At 40.7% G+C, this 21,705-nt stretch overlaps 1 protein-coding gene across 1 annotated transcript; it reads left to right on the top strand.

Moving 5' to 3' along the window:
* Positions 1–272: 272 nt before the first annotated feature.
* Positions 273–21,690, top strand: ppp1r14d (protein phosphatase 1 regulatory inhibitor subunit 14D). The gene is given in 4 exon segments (NM_001146491.2): positions 273–638; positions 20,451–20,531; positions 21,007–21,039; positions 21,236–21,690. Coding segments are annotated over 4 exon segments (372 nt in total). The 5' UTR covers positions 273–449; the 3' UTR covers positions 21,305–21,690.
* Positions 21,691–21,705: the final 15 nt, after the last annotated feature.

Raw genomic sequence — 21,705 nt, 5'->3', positions numbered from 1 at the left:
CACACCCAGACACACACCTACTGAGACACACACACACACACACACACACACACACACACACACACACACACCACACACACACACACACACACACACACACACACACACACACACACACACACACACACACACACACACACACACACACACACACACACAGAGGAGTATTTCATTACCATCCTCCACAGGCAGCGAGCTTGCAAAGGAGGGTGGGAGGGAGGGTGTGAGGGAGGGAGAGAGAGGGAAGGAGAGAACGAGAGAGAGAGACGAGCAGACAGAGCAAGCAAGCAAGATAGATAGGTACGAGAGCTAGAGCAAGAGAAGAAGAAATAGAGCGAGCACACAAGAAAGACCGCAAGAGAGAGGGTGGGAGTGAGAGCACCAGAGACAGAGGGAGAGATAGAACGAGAGAGACGGCTCTCTGTTTCCTCAGCTGTTTTCCCGAGGCCATGGCAGGCATGGCGTCGGAGCCAGGCACCCAGTCCAGGGTGATGTTCCAGTCTGCAGACAAAACAGAGGAGCCTCCACATCGCAAACTGGGCAAGCTGACCGTCAAATACAACCGCAAGGACCTGCAGAGGAGGCTGGATATCGAGGAGTGGATCGACGATCAGCTGCACCTGCTCTTTGACTGTGAGGTAGGTCGTGCAAGTCTGTTACAGGCACAGTTAGCTAGGTCCCAGGGGCTGTGTGGGTAGAGCGCAGGGGAGGTATGGAGCAGCACAGGTGCCTGAGGAGGGTTACACAACATGTGAAGCAAAAAGAGAGGGAGAGTGGAGTGTCTGAACAGAGGTGTGGCTGTGTGTGCATTGATCCAGGCTTCATTTACTGGCAGCAAATTATTTTCCCACACTGCTTTGGTGTTAAGCACAGAATATAGAGCTCTGATTGGTAGTTTTCTTGGGGGTTGTGTAACAAACTAGTGATAAGATACGCATTATATTACCATCATATTAGGATGATTATACATCATATTAAATGATTGTATACCCTTTCCTGATCGCTGAATGGACATACATACAGCATTCAAGAGATAACCAAACATTATGTAACATAAATATAGTCATTGGCAGCCTCTGAAATCAGGAGATGAGCATCAACCCCCCCTGTGACATGGGTTCAGACAGGGAGGCAAATCCCTGTTGCCTCTGGCCAGTTTGCTATCAGAACACATCTAAGAACTTCAGGTTTACAGCCTAGATCTCGACAGGGAGGCTGCCTATATAACTACTTAAGGCCAGGACTGCACACCAAAAATGGAGACACTGTGCATTTGCATAATTGATTTAACAGATTATGACTGGGACACCTGTGTGGAGATCGTAGGACCCCCGTGTCATAACTGCACTGCTATTCGGAGGCTGCAACAATTTGCTGGGAATGCCATGGCAACAGAAGTCTGGCTCCCACATGAAGAGGAATGGTACAGCGGAGTCAGAGGAATGTCTTCAGGAGCATGGGCGTCCACCTAATGATGGAGATCATATGACAACACAGCAGTGGTGGAAAAAGTACTAAATCGTCATACTTGAGTTTAAGTAAAGATACCTTTAATAGAAAATGAGTCAAGTAAAAGTGAAAATCAGTTCTCAGTTCTCAAAGTTCTCAATTGTCATACATTAAATTCCACATATTAAAGGCCCAGTGCAATCAAAACGTGATATTCATGTGTTTTAGAAATATTTCCACAATATGAGATTGGAATAATACTGTGAAATTGTGAAAATTATGATAATGCCCTTTTTGTGTAAGAGCTGTTTGAAAAGACCACCTGAAATGTCAACCTATTTTGGTGGGACTTCAGCAGGTGGTAAATTAGTTAATTAGTTTCAAACCTCTCTGCCAATGACAGGTAGTTTTCAGTTTTCCCCTCCCCACTCAGACCACTCTCAGACCATCTTAGCTAAATTCTGGCTTGAGAAATTGCTCTTTGCTAAGAAGCTATTTTTGTTTATTTTGGAGCATTTTAATTTAAAACAATCACAGGAAGGTACCTAATTGTTGTCCAGAAATGATTTGATATTGAGATTTTTTTTTAAATGGCTGCATTGGACCTTTAAGCCAGCCAGACAACACATGTATATATTTTTAGGAACAGACAGTGGCACACTCCAACACTCAGACATAATTTAGAAATGCAGTATTTGTGTTTAGTGAGTCCGCCAGGTCAGAGGCAGTAGGGATGACAACGTGTTATATTGATAAGTGCGTGAATTTCACCATATTGCTGTCCTGCCTGAGCATTCAAAAGTACTTTTGGGTGTCATGGAAAATGTATGGGAGTAAAAAGTACATATTTTCTTTAGGAATGTAATGGAATAAAAGTAAAAGTTAATATAAATAGTAAAGTACAGATACCCCAAACAAACGACTTAAGTTGTACTTTAAAATATTTGTACTTAAGTACTTTACACCACTGTAACAGCCTCTGTTTGAAGCTGGATTGGGGTAGGTGGGGGTGGAGGAGGGTGATGTTTCTCATTTTACTGTCCTGATTGAGGACAAACTGGAGGAGAAACTTGGGCTGGGGCAGTGAGTGACCAAAGATGGTCTGAGAGCCTCCAACCAAAACATTCTCCTCCACTGCCAAAAAATACTCTGCATATGGCTTACTGATACTTCAGGGCATGAGACAGCATCACATGTGAGTGGTGTCCTCATGGAAGTTTTAGTTCCTGAGAATAGCTATATGTAGGGCTAAGAGTTTTTCCTGACCATACTACTTGACCTGGAAAAACCTATAGTCTAGCTCGGGCCCAGAGTTTTTCCTGGTCAGGTCATGTGGTCTGGAAAAACTCAGGGTCTTAGCTATAAAATTGAGATAAGAGGAGGGGAGTCACGGTAATGTAGTGACCTGTTGAGTTTATGGTGAGGTCTAAATGAACATAGACAGCAGCATATCCTCAGTAGCAACACATTTCCAAATAAATGCATCAAAAGTGTATAGTTAGAGGGCAGTAACTGAGGCCTGTGGGCCAGGGCATCAGGTTCAACCAGATCCCATTCAACACATCATTCAATATACTACCCACCACTGCGACCTGTATGCTCTCGTTGGCTGGTCCTCGCTACATATTCGTCGCCAAACCCACTTGCTCCAGGTTATTTATAAGTCTTTGCTAGGTATAGCTCTGCCTTATCTCAGCTCACTGGTCACCATAGCAACACCCACCCGTAGCATGCGCTCCAGCAGGTATATCTCACTGATCATCCCCAAAGCCAACACCTCATTTGGCCGCCTTTCCTTCCAGTTCTCTGCTGCCAATGACTGGAACGAATCGCAAAAATCACTGAAGTTAGAGACTTATATCTCCCTCACTAACTTTAAGCGTCAGCTGTCAGAGCAGCTTACCGCTCGCTGCAGCTGTACACAGCCCATCTGTAAATAGCCCATCCAACCAACTACCTACCTCATCCCCATATTTGTTTTGGTTTTTCTGCTCTTTTGCACACCAGTATTTCTACTTGCACATCCTCATCTGCACATCTATCACTCCAGTGTTAATTTACTAAATTGTAATTACTTCGCTGCTATGGCCTATTTATTGCCTTACCTCCTTACTTCATCTGCACACACTGTATACAGATTTTTCTATTGTGTTAAAGACTGTACGTTTGTTTATCCTATGTGTAACTCTGTGTTGTTGTTTTTGTCGCACTGCTTTGAATTATCTTGGCCAGGTCGCAGTTGTAAATGAGAACTTGTTCTCAACTGCCCTACCTGGTTAAATAAAGGTGAAATAAAATAAATAAAAAAACACTGATATGGGAGGGAGAGACATTTATTACAGCCAGTCTGCACAGGAGGTTGGTGGCACCTTAATTGGGGAGGACTGGCTCATGGTAATGGCTGGAGTGGAATAGGTGGAATGGTATCAAATAGATCAAACACGTGGTTTCCGTGTGTTTGATGCCATTCCATTTGTTCCGTTTCAGCCATTATTATGAGCCGTCCATTATTCCAGCCTCCATTGCCATTCTGGTGGCAGACACCCAGCGTCTCCTCCCAGTGTCTCCACCAGATCTGGCCAGTAGAGAGCCCATGCATGTGAGCTAAGCCTGGGTGAATTTAATCAAACCACTGTAATAGCGGTTGGCATTTTGTAAGGTTTGCATTACCCTTATTCCTAAATATATATATATTATATTTGAGAGTCTTCAAAGTAGCCAACCTTTGCCTTGATGACAGCATTGCACACTCTTGGTATTCTCTCAACCAGCTTCATGAGGAATGCATTTCAATTAACAGGTGTTCCTTGTTCTTTGTTTCTGGCCATTTTGAGCCTGTAATCGAACCCACAAATGCTGATGCTCCAGATACTCAACCAGTCTAAAGAAGGCCAGTTTTATTGCTTCTTTAATCAGTACAACAGTTTTCAGCTGTGCTAACATAATTGCAAAAGGGTTTTCTAATGATCAATTAGCCTTTTAAAATGATCAACTTGGAATAGCTAACACAATGTGCCATTGGAACACGGGAGTGATGGTTGCTGATAATGGGCCTCAGTATGCCTATGTAGATATAATAGTCATTTACAACATTAACAATGTCTACACTGTATTTCTGATCAATCTTATGTTATTTTAATGGATCAAAAACAAGGACATTTCTAAGTGACCCCAAACTTTTGAATGGTAGTGTATATATACTAATATAATATATATATATATATATACACACACAAAGATCCCTGAAATGTGTCATGGTATACTGTCGTGGAATCTCAATGAAGTCAGTCTTGCCTGCTATTTATAATTTTCATGCCAATGTATAGAGTTATTATTATTGTTATTATCATACCATTATCACAAGTATCACGTACAGCAGATGTTTTGAACATATAATCAGTACAAGACCAATGTTATTAGGTTTAACTGTTTGAGTTCCAGACTGTACAAATTCGTTTGGGGGAATCCCTGAGAGAGAAGGCCCTTCATGACTGAGGGATGGGATCCCTGCATGATTGATGAGATGATAACAGACAGTAGCAGTAACAGTACCTCGACAGTACTCCTTTGTTATTGTAGTTATGGGACCTGCCATATGAAACAGACCTGTTGTCTGGTAGATACAGTCTTTGTGGGTTTGTATTTAAATTGTAGCAAAGCCCTGTATGGATAAAACAACATTTAAACAGTATGACTAGGGCCAGCAAGGTTTCCTGGGCAGGTCACACAGTCAGAAAAAACTCATGACCCTAAGTATGTCCTAACACTATGAGGATTTAAGGAGCTATGGTTTTCATGTCGGATTTCAGTGGTGTCTTGACAAACTCCAGTTTGTCTGAGGTGGATTAGTTGTTTGGTAGATACCACCCACTGGTGTGGCTGGGGGAGACATGATTGGTCCATGTGCCTTGGCAAATGGCATTAATTTCGCATGAACTCAGGGTAAGGCAAGTTTCGCTGTGGTTGGGTACTCTGACTCTTCCGTGTAGAAGCATTTACTGTCAGCCCCCTGTGTCAACAGCTGAGTTATTTAGAGACATCTCTAATGTATACAGGTAGCCACCTGCTTGGGTCTGAGTGGCAGTGGCACTGAACCATATTGCTGACTTCACACCTTTAAAAAATATATATTTCATTTTTTTACTTTTTTTATTGGATTTTCAACACCAGCATTTACAAAATAATTGCACTTGTAAGTTATTTGGTAGTAATATAAAACAACAAATCGAAGACAACAATACAGCAAAACAAAGAGTGAGACAGAAATATAACAACACAAGAAACTAAGACAAAAAGTATATTTTGATACAGTTGTTACAGGTCAACTAGCACAGATAATACAGTCCTCCTTAACATCCGAGATACCGTATATACACATACTAGGCCTTTTGCATCACTGATTTATAAATATAAATATATATCACTCTGGAACTGCAGGGAAATGTAGTCATTTAACATATGAAAAAAGGGAGCCCACATTGCATAGAATCTGTCTATAGACCCATTGAGTGTGTGTTTAATTTTTTTCCAACTTTATGCAATTCAAAACAGATTTAATCCAAACCGCATAAGAAGGGGGTACAGAGGATTTCCATCTAAGTAAAATTGATCGTCTCGTTAACAAAGTGACAAAGGCAATTACATCCTTATTCATTTTGGTCAGTTGTAATGTGGGTAAGGAAACCAGAAATAATGCAATAAAAGGGTCTGGTTCGTTCTGTGTGCCGCTTAATTCTGAAAGTGTGTTAAAGATGTCTTTCCAGAAACCAACAAGAGATGGGCAACACCAAAACATGTGTACATGAATAGCAGAAGACTGGTTGCATCGTACACAATTAGGGTTCACATCCTTGTAAATGTTGGATAATCTTGCTTTGGTCCAGTGAGCCCTATGAATGAGTTTGCATTGAATAAGACCGTGCCGAGCACAAATAGAAGAGGTATGTACCCTTTTGAGTGCCCCTTCCCATAGTTCATCAGATATTTTCTCACCCAGTTCCTCCTCCCATGAGGATTTAATATTGTTTAATGAGGTGGTTTGTAGTGAGCAAATTTGACTATAGATTATTGACACGGTGCCTTTCAGAGTAGGAAGTGGGATAAGAAATGTGTCAAACTGTGTTTCACCAGGAAGGGTGGGGAATCGGGGATCTTTGCTTTGGACCTAACTCCGGATTTGTAAGAACCTAAAGAAATTATGTCTGGGGAGACCACATTTAGCTGATAATTGTTCAAACGTACTAAATGTATTGTTAATATAAAGATCTCTAAATCTTTTAATACCAAGACTAGACCATTTCGAAAAAGCACCATCAACCATAGATGGGGGAAAAGCTGGGTTTGAGGCTACTGGAGCGAAATAGGAGGTTGTCTGAAAGTGGCATCTAAATTGATTCCAGATCTTCAATGTTGTTTTGACACATATATTTTCGGTGAAGGAGGAGTAAGGGCCTGTAACGGAGGAGTGAGGGAAGACAATGATGCCGGTATAAATGAGGCGGCCTCCATCTCTAGCAAATTGGGGGTGGGAATATCTCTCTGCTCTGCAACCAGTACAGAATGTTCCTAAGGCTAGCGGCCCAATAATAGAATCTGAAATCCGGTAGTGCTAGACCGCCGTCTTGTTTGGGCCTCTGCAAAAGCTGTTTTCGTATCCTAGGGGGCTTTTGTCCCATATAAAAGGAAGAATTAGGCCGTCGATCTTTTTGAAAAACGTTTTGTGAAGAAAAATCGTTAGGCACTTTTAGAGATATAAGAATTTAGGGAGAGTATTCATTTTAATATAATTATTTATTGTGAGAGGTGTAGCAAAGACCTTCGTTCCAAATCACCCTTAGTACGGGTTAAAATAGGAGCAAAGTTGGCCTGATAAAGGTTTTCAAATCTGATTGTGACATGCAGCCCAATATAAATAAAACTACTGTGAGCAATTTTAAATAGCAAGTTATGTAAAGGGACATTTTTGGCAGCCACATTATGCTGCATCAATTTGCTTTTACTGAGATTCAGTTTTTACCCTGATAAGTGACCGAAGGATGTGAAAGTGGCAAGGGCAGCAAGAACAGAAACAGAACGGTCAGATGTGTATAATAATAAATAAGCTGCATATAAAGACAGTTTGTGTTCGTGTCAGTATCTGACAATACCTTTGATGAGGGGGTTGGAGCGAAGTGCTACTGCAAGGGGTTCTATGGCGAGGGCAAACAGTAAGGGACTTAAATGGCAACCCGATCGTTGCAAAGGGAAGCAATCTGATTGAGAGTTATTAGTCCTGACAGAGGCTTGAGGGGATGAGTACAGAAGTCTTATCCAAGTAATGAATTTGGAGCCAAAGCCGAATTTATTTAGAGTGCAAAAAAGGTATTTCCATTCCAACCGGTCAAAGGCTTTCTCTGCATCCAGGGATATAATGGCTTCAGAGGCATTGGTGACAGAGGGATTAGATATAATATTAAATAATCGTCGAAGATTGAAGAATGAGTGTCTATTTTTAATAAATCCTGTTTGATCCAGAGAGATAATTGATGGGAGGACTGTTTCCAGACTCGTTGCCAGAAGTTGGCTAGAATTTTGTAGTCGACATTTATCAGGCTAATTGGATGGTATGATACACAGTCAAGAGGATCTTTGTTTTTATAAAGAATAAGACAAATGGTTGCCTCAGTGAGAGTCTGTGGGAGAGCAGCATTTACAAATGCTTCATTGTACATTTCAATTAGAATAGGTGCTTATTTGGAGAGAAGCTTTTTATAAAACTCTACTGAGTAGCTGTCAGGCCCTGAGCTTCTCCTGGATTGAAGGGATTTGACAGCATTAGACAATTCTTCAACAGTGATCAGTGATTTTACCAAATCCCGGCTGACAGAAGGCACAGCAAGTGAATGGAAGATATCATCCAATTCCAACATATCCACTTTACTTTCAGAAGTATATAAAGACTGGTAAAATCTCTTGAACTCATCACTGATCCCCCTAGGATCTAATGATATCCCAGACGATTTACGAATTTTAGGAATCTGGTGTGATGATGATAATTGGCGTAACTTGTGAGCTAATAATTTACTGGCTTTATCTCCTTGTTCATAGAGCTCCTGGACTTGACAAGCAGTTCAGTAACCTGGTCTATTAAAAATGTGTCAAATTCTGCTTGCAAAGTTAAACGCTCCTTATAAATATCTTGAGATGGTGAAACAGCATAAATGTCATCTAATTGGGCAATACAGCGTGTTTGTTCTCATGTGCGGTGTAGGAATAATTTCACCTCTGATATAAGCTTTCAAAGTTTCCTAGAGAGTAGACGCAGAGATGTTTTGGGTTCTATTTGTACTCATGAAAAAGTACATTTGACCCAAAACAAAATTGACAAAGTGTTCATTACTGAGCAGTTGAGCATTTAGCCGCCAAGGCGGTCGCAGGTTGTCAACAGTTTGAAAGACCACTTCCATAATAACAGGGGCGTGGTCAGATACATTGGATTATATGAACATGAAGACATGGAATGGAGAAGTCTGTCATCTACAAGGAAGTAGTCTATGAAGGAAAATTGTGGTGAACCGTTGAGAAAAAAAGAGTATGCTTTTCCAAATGGATTAAACATTCTCCAAGGGTCTGAAACTGCGAATTCAGACATAAAGGTTCGGACAACTCTAGCTGATGTTGACAAGGTAATAGGTTTAGTGGAGGATCGATCCAAATGTGGGTCTAACCAACAGTTAAAGTCACCACCTAAGATCAACATACGGGAGGGCATGTCGGGAGTGTAGACAAAACCGATTTGAAGAAATCACCATTGTCCCAACAAGGAGCATAAATATGAACAAGAAGTACATTCGTATTGAGCAGCCTACCACTGACAATGATGTATCTACCATGTGGATCTGCGATCACATTAGAACATGTAAAAGGTACCAATCTGTGAAGTAAAATAGCAACCCCTCTTGCCTTATTCTGAAATGAGTAATGGAACATCTGACCCACCCATCTGCTCCTAAGACTTGAGTGTTGTGATACCTTCAGATTAGTTTCTTGGGGAAAGATGATGTGAGCTTTCAGTTAATGAAGGTGGTGTAGCACCTTACTACGCTTAACTGGGTTATTGATGCCCCTGCAATTCCAAGTAAGAAAATTAAAACCATTCCCTCCAGCTGGATGGGCTACACTAGGCTGAGTCATGTCTTAAGAGAGAGAGGACGTGTAAAGGACAAGGTACAGTGTAAACTAAAGATCGTAGTTGACCCTAATAGCGCAAATTTAAAAAACAAAGACAAGCTACGACGCGCAAAAAAACATTAAAAACTATATACAACCTCCCTTGCCGAAGCATCTCCCCAACTGAGATGTAAGCAAAACTCTAAATACAAAAAAAGTTTAGAGCAAAGCATGATAACTCTTACTCTGTACTACCTGAGATTTGTGACCATTTAACCAGAGTAAACCAAACATGCATAGATTGGTCCCCAGTAGAGTCTAAGGAAAACTAACCTTGGTTAAGAGAGGTTTAAGAGCAATAAAAGTGGTAAAACTGTGACTGAACCATGAAAACAGCCAGATATTGGCAATAGATTTAAAAAAAAGAATAAGATCAAGGCTTAAGGCTTAGATCAAAATAAAATAGTAATGATACAAATTAAAAGCAATAATGTGAGTGGAATAAAGAATATATGTATGCATATCTGCATTGTATCACATTATAGTAGGAAGTCAACTGTATACTCACCAACATGGGTTGGAAATGAAAAAAAAGAACGACTTTCAAGTGTCAATGAACCCAGCAAAGTTGGCTTCGCTAGCCAACCAGTCTGCCATCCGGCCTGCTAACTAGCCTGCTAACAAGACCCGCTATCCAACCATTTGTTCCACATCATGCCGCATCATGACTCACAACAGCCGCTTTCACGTTCTTGTTGATGAAATCGACCGCTAGAGCTGGGTCCTCGAATCTGTGCGTGGAGCCATCCGGTAAAGTCAGACTCAGAACTGCAGGGTAGATGAGGCCGAACTTCACGCACGGGCAGGCGCGTAGCTGGTGTTCACAGCTCCGAAGCTAGCCCGCTTCTTAGCCACAGCCGTGGTGTAGTCCGCAAATATCGAGAGTATTTTACACTTGTAGAGGAGAGGAGATGCTTCTCCCAATCTACTCAGTATGTCATTGCAGATGTGAAAGAAGTGCACCCTGATGACAAATGGTCATGGGGGTTCTCCATCCCGGGGTCGGCTACGCAGGGTGCGGTGGGCCCGGTCTAGCAGCGGCTTCTTCTCCAGGCCGAGCAGCTCCTGAAGCAGCTGGGCCATGAACTCCGTCGGTCTTGGGCCCTCCACTCCCTCCGGTATTCCCAGAAGACGAATGTTGTTCCTCCGCATTCTACTTTCCATATCTTCGCATCTATTGTCAAGGTATGCCACTCTAGTTTTTAATGAGCCAACTGTCGTGTCTTTGGCTATGCCGGATTAAGTGATATGACATGCTATTCTATAAAATCCTTTCTCTGTAATTAATATTACCTGATTGAGCTAATCACGTAAATGTAATTAACTAGAAAGTCGGGGCACCACGAAAGAGTGTTTATAGAGCTGTTATCTTCCGAATAAACTCTGAAAGACCTAGTAATATTTTACATCAATAGCAGTCAATATTAATCGTCCCCTTATTTCAGTCTCATCTGAAAATTGTAAATTCTTCACGAACACTGGCTAACAAGTTGAATCAGCAATACAAAATTGGGTTTAATTATTTATTTACCAAATACCTAAACTAATCACACAGAATTACATATACACAGAATGCAAATTATGTCATACCAAAAACATCCCTGGTGGATGGAACCTGTATGATGACTTGTTACACAAAGAGATGGGGTTGGGCTTGAATGAAAGAGCGGGAAGACTGAGGAACAAAGGGAGAAGCTGTGCTATCGTAAATACAGTATCTTATGCATTCTAAATTACCGCCCATTTGGAAAAGGAAAATGCAATAAATATTTACTCTGAGCTGCGCTTCGGTAGGTTGGTCGTAGATACTGGCCGTGTTGGCCAACAGAGATCTTCCTTTCCTTGGAAGAATGTCTCTGGTGGTAAACTGGATACGTTGTAGTATCTTCGTTGTGTGTTAGACTGGATACGTCATCCGTCCTTTCCTAGCCCACGTTTACAGCTGCTGTTGCTAACTCAACGGCTAGGAGGTCTCACTTCTTTAGTGAATAAGAGTTCAAAGTTCATACCATTCACAACCAAAGCTCACGCTGAGGTTGGCATAGTTCTGTAGTTGACATGTTAGTCCTTTTAACGTATGGACTGTCATCCTATCGTCCTCGGAACAGGAGGTTACATTTTTGTCAAGGGCTTATACAGTGGAGGGAGAGAAGGGTGTGTTTCATGGTTTATAACCCATGTCTCTTCACAGGGGCGGGCCACTGATTGAGCAGGGCTCTAACCTTATGAAAACCCAATTCTCTCATTTGGAAGCTAAAATTACATTTAATCTTATCACAAATAGTTTCATATTCAAACATTTAATTTGCACAACAATTCCATGTAAATCTGATAACTAGAATGTGTAGACTTTCCCAGAAACAGTTTATGTCGTCCTGTCATCAGTCATAATGTCTCAGATGACAACCGAACAGACATCATATACATTAAGTATCAACGCATATTTTCAACTGGTTCTATTACCGAAATATGGTTCCTTTCCCCCCACTTGTTTGATGTTCCCAGACTCTCTATGTTTAACAAAGGCTATTCAAGAGTCCTTCAGTAGAGTCAGAGAGGGAAGGGAGAAAGGTATTTATGGGAGGGTCATAAACCTTACCCACAGGCCAACGTCATGACACAACGTTAGCCTCTAGCTCGCTAGTGCTGTGGTCTGTAGCACCGCGCTCCAGCTCCGATAAGGCAGCTCCGTAGGCGTCAAGCTTATTCCGTATACTCTCTATAGATTTTTTAAGTTCGTCTTTGACCATTGATATCTCTGACCTGAGATTGGTAGATAGAGTCAACTTTGAGGCTGCCCATCACGGATTGTAGCAGCTCCACAGTCAGTGTTCCCGTGGGGCTGACATTAGCCGTAGCATCCGGTGGCGGGGGTGAATCAGGAGAGGGTGCGTGCTTGCTGCGGCCTGCTCTTGCATACTCCGTTTTTGGCCGGGTAGATGACATTACAAACTTACATTTCTCAGACTTGATCTGAATTGTTTAGAGGTCTCTTCAGATGCCTGACCAAACAGAAATATATAACATTTTGCAAGGTTAAATATATACATTTGGTCACTAACTCAGGAACGATAGGGAAACGCGTTCTACACCCTTGGCTTCCAACAGCGCCCCCGAAATAGTTGCTATTCTTATAGGTGTGACAAAACACTCATTCAAGTGTAGGGAAAAAGATACTGAAACACACTTCAAATGAACATATTGTCCTTTACTCTTTATAAATATAATTCAGAGTGCAGTTGGGTCATTATTAATTTACAAATGTAAGTCAATATGGCTTGTATTTCAATGTATACACTACTGAATTCTTGATGCCTCTTTAACTCGTTACAGCCTCTGCACAATGCAGATGACCTCAGATTAACAATATGCGTATGACTTGTGACCCCTCTGTTTTGGTATATTTTGATTGGTCGGCAGCACAAGCCTCTTAAATCAGTCTTGTCTGACTTCCACATCATTCTCTTTTCAGAACAACTTGGTTCCTGGGAAAGGTTTCCTTTAGATCTCTGAGTATTATCAACTAATAACACTGATTGGTTTAGGTAACCTAGTTCTGTCTAATAACGATATGAACATTGGTTTGTGATGTGGTCATAGTGTTTCTGGGATCCAAGCAAAGTGGAAAATGTAACTTGAATGAGTACTACTGGACTATGATGTTTCCTGTTGTCAATGTTTACTTTAAATGGTAATGAATCCTCAATTCCACACATTTTTTCATGAACAACGTAGCTGCCAACATTCATTTTAATGTCAGACTAGTTTTACTAAATTCAAAAGTGCTGTCGAGACATTTTCAGTCCCAGCTCCAGCCCCAGATAAAACATTTCTTTGACTATAAAAAATTACTCAAACGAAAAGCATCAACCACACACAATATGAAACATTAAAGAACTACTAGAAAGGTTGCAAAGGCATTCTCCTGACAATAACAAATTCATAATTTTTCCTTCCCTCTGACGTTTTTGCACTCATTGATATTCTGTTGTACTGTTCGTCTCCCTGTAGTCTCAAGGCAGTCAGACAGAGGGAGGATCACCTCATCAGTGGTTTGCTGGCCCCGCACGGCACGGCCCTGCTTTCGTTGAATAATGGCAGTCTGCAGCAGAATCACAAACAGTCAGACCTGGCAGCATTTATCAATTAGAGGGACACACAGGGGACCCTGGTCTGGGCTGTAGATCTCTTCCACCACTCAGCAATAGCCTCGTTGATGAGCTCTCTCCTCATCCAGAAACCTGCCATCCTCAACAGTCCTGCCTTTAAAACCCCCAACTGGAAAATTATAAAGGGCCCCCACACTATACCTGCTGACTCCAGATATTTTCTTGCTCAGCCATCCGTGGCCTGAAGTGAGTCATCATCATTTCCTCTCAGTAAATGGTCTTCAAAGGGGAGATATCAGCCAGAATATAGATTGATTACCATTACATTAGTGTATGTTTTAGTTATTTTGGTCTGGGAGTGGATTTGCAATGTTTCTCAAAGTTGGCAGACACTCGTATATATTGGGACTGTAATTTGCATTGCTAGGAGATTACTGAATTACATTTTGGAATCTGTTAACACAGTCTACTGAGTTAATAAGATAATTATATTTCCAGATAAGCGTCAAGTTACATTAATCTAAGACAAATAAGGAAATCTGTAATTAATTTAGATGTTTTTGCAGAGGAGATCATAGTTGTGCAATTTTACATCTAGCTAAGGTGTTTGTGCAGTATTTCTCAAGTAAAAAAATATGCATGAAAAACGAGTCAGTGCACTGCATAGTCTATCGAGTCGGGAAAGTATGGCTGTGCACTCAGGACTGATTTCGGAACAATAACATGTCTTCAACTTCATAAAATTGCAAGCTGTCAAACTATCTTAAATAAAGCACAAGCTGCACACTGTTTATCAGGGGCGGCAGGTAGCCTAGTGGTTAGAGCGTTGGGCCAGTAACCGAAAGGTTGCTAGATTGAATCCCTGAGCTGACAAGGTAAAAAAATCTGTCGTTCTGCCCCTGATCTAGGCAGTTAATCCACCGTTCCCAGGCCGTCATTGTAAATAAGAATTTGTTCTTAACTGACTTGCCTAGTTAAATTAAAATTCAATTATTAGCAGGGTTGATTAGTTTACTTTCTAAATGTAATCAGTAACATCATTTTGGATTACCCAAATTTAGTAACGTAATCTGATTACATTCAGTTACTTTTAGATGACTTTCCCCTGAAGAGGCATTAGAAGAAGACTAAAAATGTATGTTACCAACTGAAGGACATCTATTGCAGGATAAATCTATGTTAAAGTTTACATAGCTGGCCATATATGGATGTTACATTTGCTTTATGGGTTGGTTATGTAGGCTTCTTCCAACCCATCACTTCTACTACATATAATAATACAATAAAATTATATATAAGTCTATCAGAATTCCAGTCATTCCTATAAATGTTATGGCCCTTGATCTTCAAGAATAGGACTTGGAAATATAGAAGTATAGATCAGCCAAATTGTTTTACCTGAGCATGACCCCAAAACTAAGGACTTATTAGCCAGCCCCTACTCTGCTGATTATGATTTTGTTGTCATGGAGGACTGACTGGGCTCATGGAATGGCATGCTTTGAGCACTACTGAAAAGTGCTATTTACATGTGAAAAGTGAATGCCATATGCTGCATTTGCTGTAGGCCTATTGTTTACCTTTTTGTTGGTGACACTTTGATATCTTGAAAATGTGCAGCTGTTTAAAGGGCAAATCCACAAATGAAACAATAACAAAATGGTCGCCCCGCCTCCGTTTTGGTAAAAAGTTGAGGGATGGTACTGGATAAATGTAACCACGCTCAGACTAATAGACAGAGCTATGGATGCAAGGACTGCCCATCCATGATATCAAAAGTATTGTTTTAACCATGGTATGAGGCTATACCGTGTTTGTTTACATTTACAATGTTTACAAACATTGGCGAAAAACAAGCTTATATTTTGGGTTCTCATGGAGTGTGACAGTTGGACTAAGCTCATGAGGCATTTAGAAGTTATATTCTAAAAGAATCAATGGATATATACAGCACCAGTCAAATGTTTGAATACACCTACTCATTCCAGGGTTTTTCTTTATTTTTGACTATTTTCTACATTGTAGAATAGTGAAGACATCAAAACTATGAAATAACACATATGGAATCACATAGTAATCAAAAACGTGTAAAACAAATCAAAATATATTTCATATTTTAGATTCTTCAAAGTAGCCACCCTTTGCCTTGATGACAGTTTGCACTGTGATGCAGTGTCTTAGTCCGCTGCGCCCTCGGAAAGTCCCATCCACATAGTTTTTAATGCTTATCAATTGCCTTGCACAAAGTATGAAAAAACTAAAATACTACACATGACTCTGAAATAATTTAAATGTGAATTACATTTTAGAAATCACAGAAACAATGAGAAAAATATGGAAAAAATAAATAAATAACGAAATGTTAATTATATAAAGCAGCCCGTATAATCATCTGCCAGAGAGTAGCCCCAATCGGCCCGAGCCCCACGTAATATATTCGGGCCAGATAACTCTCACTGGAATCGGCCCGAGCCCCAAGTACAGTAATATATACATTTGGGCCAGATAACTCTCACCGGAATCGGTCCGATCCCCAAGTACAGTGATATATACATTTGGGCCAGATAACTCTCATTGGAATTGGCCCGAGCCCCAGGTAATACATTTGTGCCAGATAACTCACACCGGAATCAGCCCGAGCTCAATCCCCACATCCTAGCCATAAGTAATATTGCTAGAAGGTGGCCCAGACTCGGGCCACTTGACGTCGGCGGAGTCTGACTCTCAGCCGAGTGCCCTGACTCTCAGCCGAGTGCCCCGACTCTCAGCCGGAATCGGCCCAGATCCACTGTGCAAGCTGGGTAGCGATTCCTGTGGCGGGCCAGACGCATGCACACTGACACGGTCACCAGGTGTACGGTGTTTCCTCTGACATTAACATTTTTTGGGGGTGAATGGGTATAATTTGAATGCATAAAATGTACAATAGTAATATTTAAAATGACTAAATCGGGTAATTTTGTATACATTTATTTACATTTGCATCGGGCCGCTTTTGGGGGGATTCTGGTAGATGCCGGCAAAGCCGGCTGAATTCCGGTAGACTGAAAGGACCCGATGTACTTGGGCCGATTATGGGCAGTCATTCATTTTTCTTTCCAGGCCAAGTCCGACACCCGATTCCCGGCCGATTTCAATCAGAGGGCTGCTTCTGGGCCGATTCTTCATTGCTAGCTGGGATCCCCAACCCTGTTCATCAGTGCCCAAAATCACTTGCTAGCTAGCTAGATTTCAACTTTGTGTTAGTAAATGAAGCTAGCAAGTAGTAATTTGCTAATCTGATATGATTGTATAGCGCATGCACAGCTGATAGAGCGCAATCAGCACAGCTGCTTCTCTTGTGTCAGTGGGCACTGGACAAGTGGGCATGATGGTAATCCGTATCCAACCCTCTAGTAAATCGAGACAAACTCACTTACAAAACTGGGTTTTGGACGAGACTGACTTATGACCACAATTATCCTATTTACACTTTGTTGTCAATTTTGACACTAGAATTAATGTTTCTGACTCGTATCGATGCCACATAGACAGTTTAAAACCAGATAAGTTGCGGGCAGTTGACCTTAAATACACCATATTATTTCCCATACAGTGCCTTCAGAAAGTGTTCACACCCCTTGACTTTTTCCACATTTTGTTATTTTACAGCCTGAATTTAAAATGGATTAAAATGGATTGTCACTGGCCTAAACACAATACCTCATAATGTCAAAGTGGAATAATATATTTTTTACAAATGAATTTTTACAAATGAATTAGAAATGAAAAGCTGAAATGTCTTGAGTCAATAACATTCAACCCCTTTTTATGGCAAGCCTAAATAAGTTCAGGAGTAAAAATGCTTATTTACAAGTCACATAATAAATTGCATGGACTTACTCTTGTCACGCCCTGACCTGAGAGAGCCGTTTTTCTCTGTTTGGTTAGGTCAGGGTGTGACATGGGGTGGGCATTCTATGGGTTATATTTCTATGTTGTGTTTTTTCCTTTGATTGGCCGAGTATGGCTTCCAATCAGAAGCAGCTGTCTATCGTTGTCTCTGATTGGGAATCATACTTAAGCAGCCCTTTTTCCCCTCCTTCTGTGTGGGATCTTGTTTTTGTCAGCTCAGTAAGCCTGCAGAATGTGACGTTTGTTTTTCCTTGGTTTGTTATTTTGTTTGAGTGTTCTGAGTTACTATAAATATGAGCACTTTCCACGCTGCACCTTGGTCTACTCATTATGATGATCGTCACAACTCTGTGTGCAATAATAGTGTTTAACATGATTTTTGAATGACTACCTCATATCTGTACACCACACATAATTAAGGTCCCACAGTCAAGCAGGGAATTTCAAACACATATTCAACCACAAAGATCAGGGAGGCTTTCCAATTCCTCGCAAAGAAGAGCACATATTGGAATATGGGTAAAAAAAAACAGACATTGAATATCCCTTTGAGCATGATGAAGTTATTAATTACACTTTGGATGGTGTATCAATACACCCAGCCACTACAAAGATACAGGCATCCTTCCTAACTCAGTTGCCGGAGAGGAAGGAAACTGCTCAGGGATTTCACCATGAGGCCAATGGTGACTTCAAAACAGTTACAGAGTTTAATGGCTGTGATACGAGAAAGCTGAGGCTGGATCAACAACATTGTAGTTACTCCACAATACTAAACGAAGGAAGCCTGTACAGAATAAAAAAGATTCCAAAGCATTTATCCTGTTTGCAGCAAGGCACTAAAGTAATGCTGCAAAAAATGGGGCAAAGCAATTCACTTTTTGTCCTGAATACAATGTGTTATGTTTGGGGCAAATCCAATACCTTACTGAGTACCACTCTCCATATTTTCAAGCATAGTGGTGGCTGCATCATGTTATGGGTATGCTTGTAATCAGTAAGAACTGGGGGTGTTTTTCAGGATAAAAAAGAAACAGAATGGAGCTAAGCACAGGCAAAATCCGAGAGGAAAACCTGGTTCAGTCTGTTTTCCACCAGACACTTCACCTTTCAGCAGGACAATAACCTAAAACACAAGACCAAATCTACACTGGAGTTGTTTTTTTGTAGTTTTTTTACCTTTATTTAACTTGTTTACCAAGAATATTCCTGAGTTTCAACTTAAATCTACTTGAAAGTCTATGACAAGACCTAATCAACAACCAATTTGACAGAGCTTGAATTATTTTGAAAATAGTAATTGGCAAATGTTGCACAATCCAGGTGTGGAAAGCTCTTAAAGACTTACCCAGAAAGACACAGCTATAATCACTGCCAAAGGTGATTCAACAAAGTATTGACTCTGGGGTGTGAATAAGGTATTTCTGTTTTTCATTTTCAATACATTTGCAAAAATGTCTAAAAACATGTTTTCACTTTGTCATTATGGGGTATTGTATGTAGGTGGGTGAGAAAAAATATATATTTAATCAATTTTGAATTCAGGCTGTAACACAACAAAATGTGGAATAAGTCAAGGGGTATGAATACTTTCTGAAGGCACATTAGGCCTAGAGACTAATCTGCGCAGGACATTTGCCATATAAAGGAATGAGCTGTCACGTCCTGACCAGTATAAGGGGTTATTTGTTATTGTAGTTTGGTCAGGACGTGGCAGGGGTGTGTTTGTTTAGAGTGTTTCGAGGTTTGTTGGGCTATGTTCTTATTTAAGAGGGGTGTTTGTTTAGAGTGCTTCGGGGTTTGTTGGGTTATGTTCTTGTTAGTCTATTTCTATGTTAGTTCTAGTATGTCTATTTCTATGTGGTGTTTGTTGGGTTGACCTTCAATTGGAAGCAGCTGCTCCTAGTTGCTTCTAATTGAAGGTCCTATTTAAGAGGGGTGTTTTTTCTATGGGATTTTGTGGGTAGTTGTTCCTTGTATAGCTGTAAGCCTTACAGGACTGTTTATCGTCGTTGTTTTTGTATACGTGTGTTTTGTTTTTGTTTTTCCTTCTTTCTGCCTAATAAAAAGAAGATGAGTATACACACTCCCGCTGCGTTTTGGTCAAATCCATACGACACCCGTGACATGAGCCCAGTATAAGGAAGCTGGAACTTTTGCAATCTTATATCATAAACATTTAAACCGGAGTGATTCTTACTTTATTGGTTGAGCAAAATGCCAGCTGGGTAAATCATCCATGAAATTAGATGGCGGTTGCCTATCCTTCGCCCCTGGTCTCTCATTCTTGTCTGAATGCTTCTATCATCAATCTCATCATTGTTAGTAATATAATCATTATTATTTTTATACCACTATGTAATACCTATGTAATAACATCCACAACTAAGTCGTAGGCTTGTTGACTATAGTCTTGTAGATCTACTTAGAATACATTGACGACCTTTAAATGTGGAAAAATTACAATTTGACAATTTTAGGTTACACGTAAATGATTGTTGTAGTGGTACATCATGCATGGCTTTTAAACGTGGTACTTGGAGACTCATTCTCTTTGGTACCGTTAAGAATGAAATATGTTAAACTGGTTTGTAAACACTGTGGGGTGGCAGAGAGCCCCCAGTCATCTATGTCTGCATGGCTGGTAAAAAAACAATGTTCCAGTGTCTGTGGTGGTATGGGTGTGTGTATGGGGCTCCAAAGAGGTTCATTGTCTCTGACCACTTGTTTCTGTCTGTCCCTCCCTCCCTCCTTCCCTCCCTCCGTCTGTCTGTCTGTCTGTCCATCCAGGAGGAGGAGATGCCAGAGTTAGAGATTGACATAGATGAGCTGCTGGAGCTGTCAGACGTGGAGCAGAGATCCAGACTGCAGGTTAGTACACTACAGACAGGTTGCCCTGGGAGGAGCTCAGCTCAGGCACCAACACAGTGTTGTCAGTTAGCCCTGCCCATCATTTACTCCAGAACACAGAGACATCCAATCTGACAAATCCAGAGTCATAGTTATCCAATATGAGATAAGATATTATTTCAGTAACTTGTTTCTGCATACATTTGTCTTGAGCCATATAAAACAATCTCATTAAAAGAAAAACATAGACAGAGAAAAGATACTGTAGACATTTTCCAGTCAAGAGGCCATTTTGTGGGTCACAGTATGAGTCAATACTTACACTTCAGCCATGCCCTTGTTTATACTTTACACATAAACCCAGCAATATTCAACAAAGTAGGGTAATTGCTTTACAAGCACTTGACCCCAGTTGGTGTGCTTGCACAATATTTGATGTGAAAGAGCAATGTCCACATCAGTTACTGAGGCCATGTTTGTTTCTGACCATTTACAGGAGTTACTGCAGGAATGTGGCAAGCCTAAAGAGGTGAGACAACAAGCAATCGTTATAGTCTTGGTCATGTACTCGAAAACGAAACAAAAGTCTGCTAAGTGTACATTTGTTCTCTACAAAGAAATAGTTGCAATTCAATGGTTCACTGCTCCTACACAGTCTCAGAAAGAGTTTTACAGTCAACTGCTTAAACAGGTAGCGTTATCTAGTTTTTTCTTCCTCCCCTCAGGACTTTATTAATGGGCTGCTTTATCGGATTAAGGGCCTACGCAAAATGTCAGGACCCCTAAAGAAATAATGAGAGGTCAAATCAAGAATCAAGACAATATAAAGCTCCCTCGCCATTACCTTGTATTCTGGATGTCTGTCCGTGCAGTTACATGTTGATGGGACCCTCTCTCTGCACACGTGGGTCAATGTTGGTCTGTAAAGAGAACAGTGGGTTTTGATTAGTGTTTTATATAACTATTTTTTTTGGACCGTTTTAACATTTTGATTCCCCTCAATACAAATAATGCACCAGTAACAAAATGTATTGTCTATTACCCACATGGAAAGTTTTTGTGTAAGACTGTATATTTTTGGTTGCCTATTTATGTACATATATTTTTGTTCTGTTAACAGTGTTGTATGTCAATAAAAGTTAACATTTTCAAGACAAGGCTTTGGATGTCAACCTATTGTATATGGCTGACTTGT

Source organism: Salmo salar, chromosome 01 (genome assembly GCF_965601325.2).
Source record: "Salmo salar chromosome 01, fSalSal1, whole genome shotgun sequence".
NCBI classification, from domain to species: domain Eukaryota; kingdom Metazoa; phylum Chordata; class Actinopteri; order Salmoniformes; family Salmonidae; genus Salmo; species Salmo salar.
Note: the sequence above shows the minus strand (reverse complement) of the source record. Positions and strands in the feature narration are given on the sequence as shown.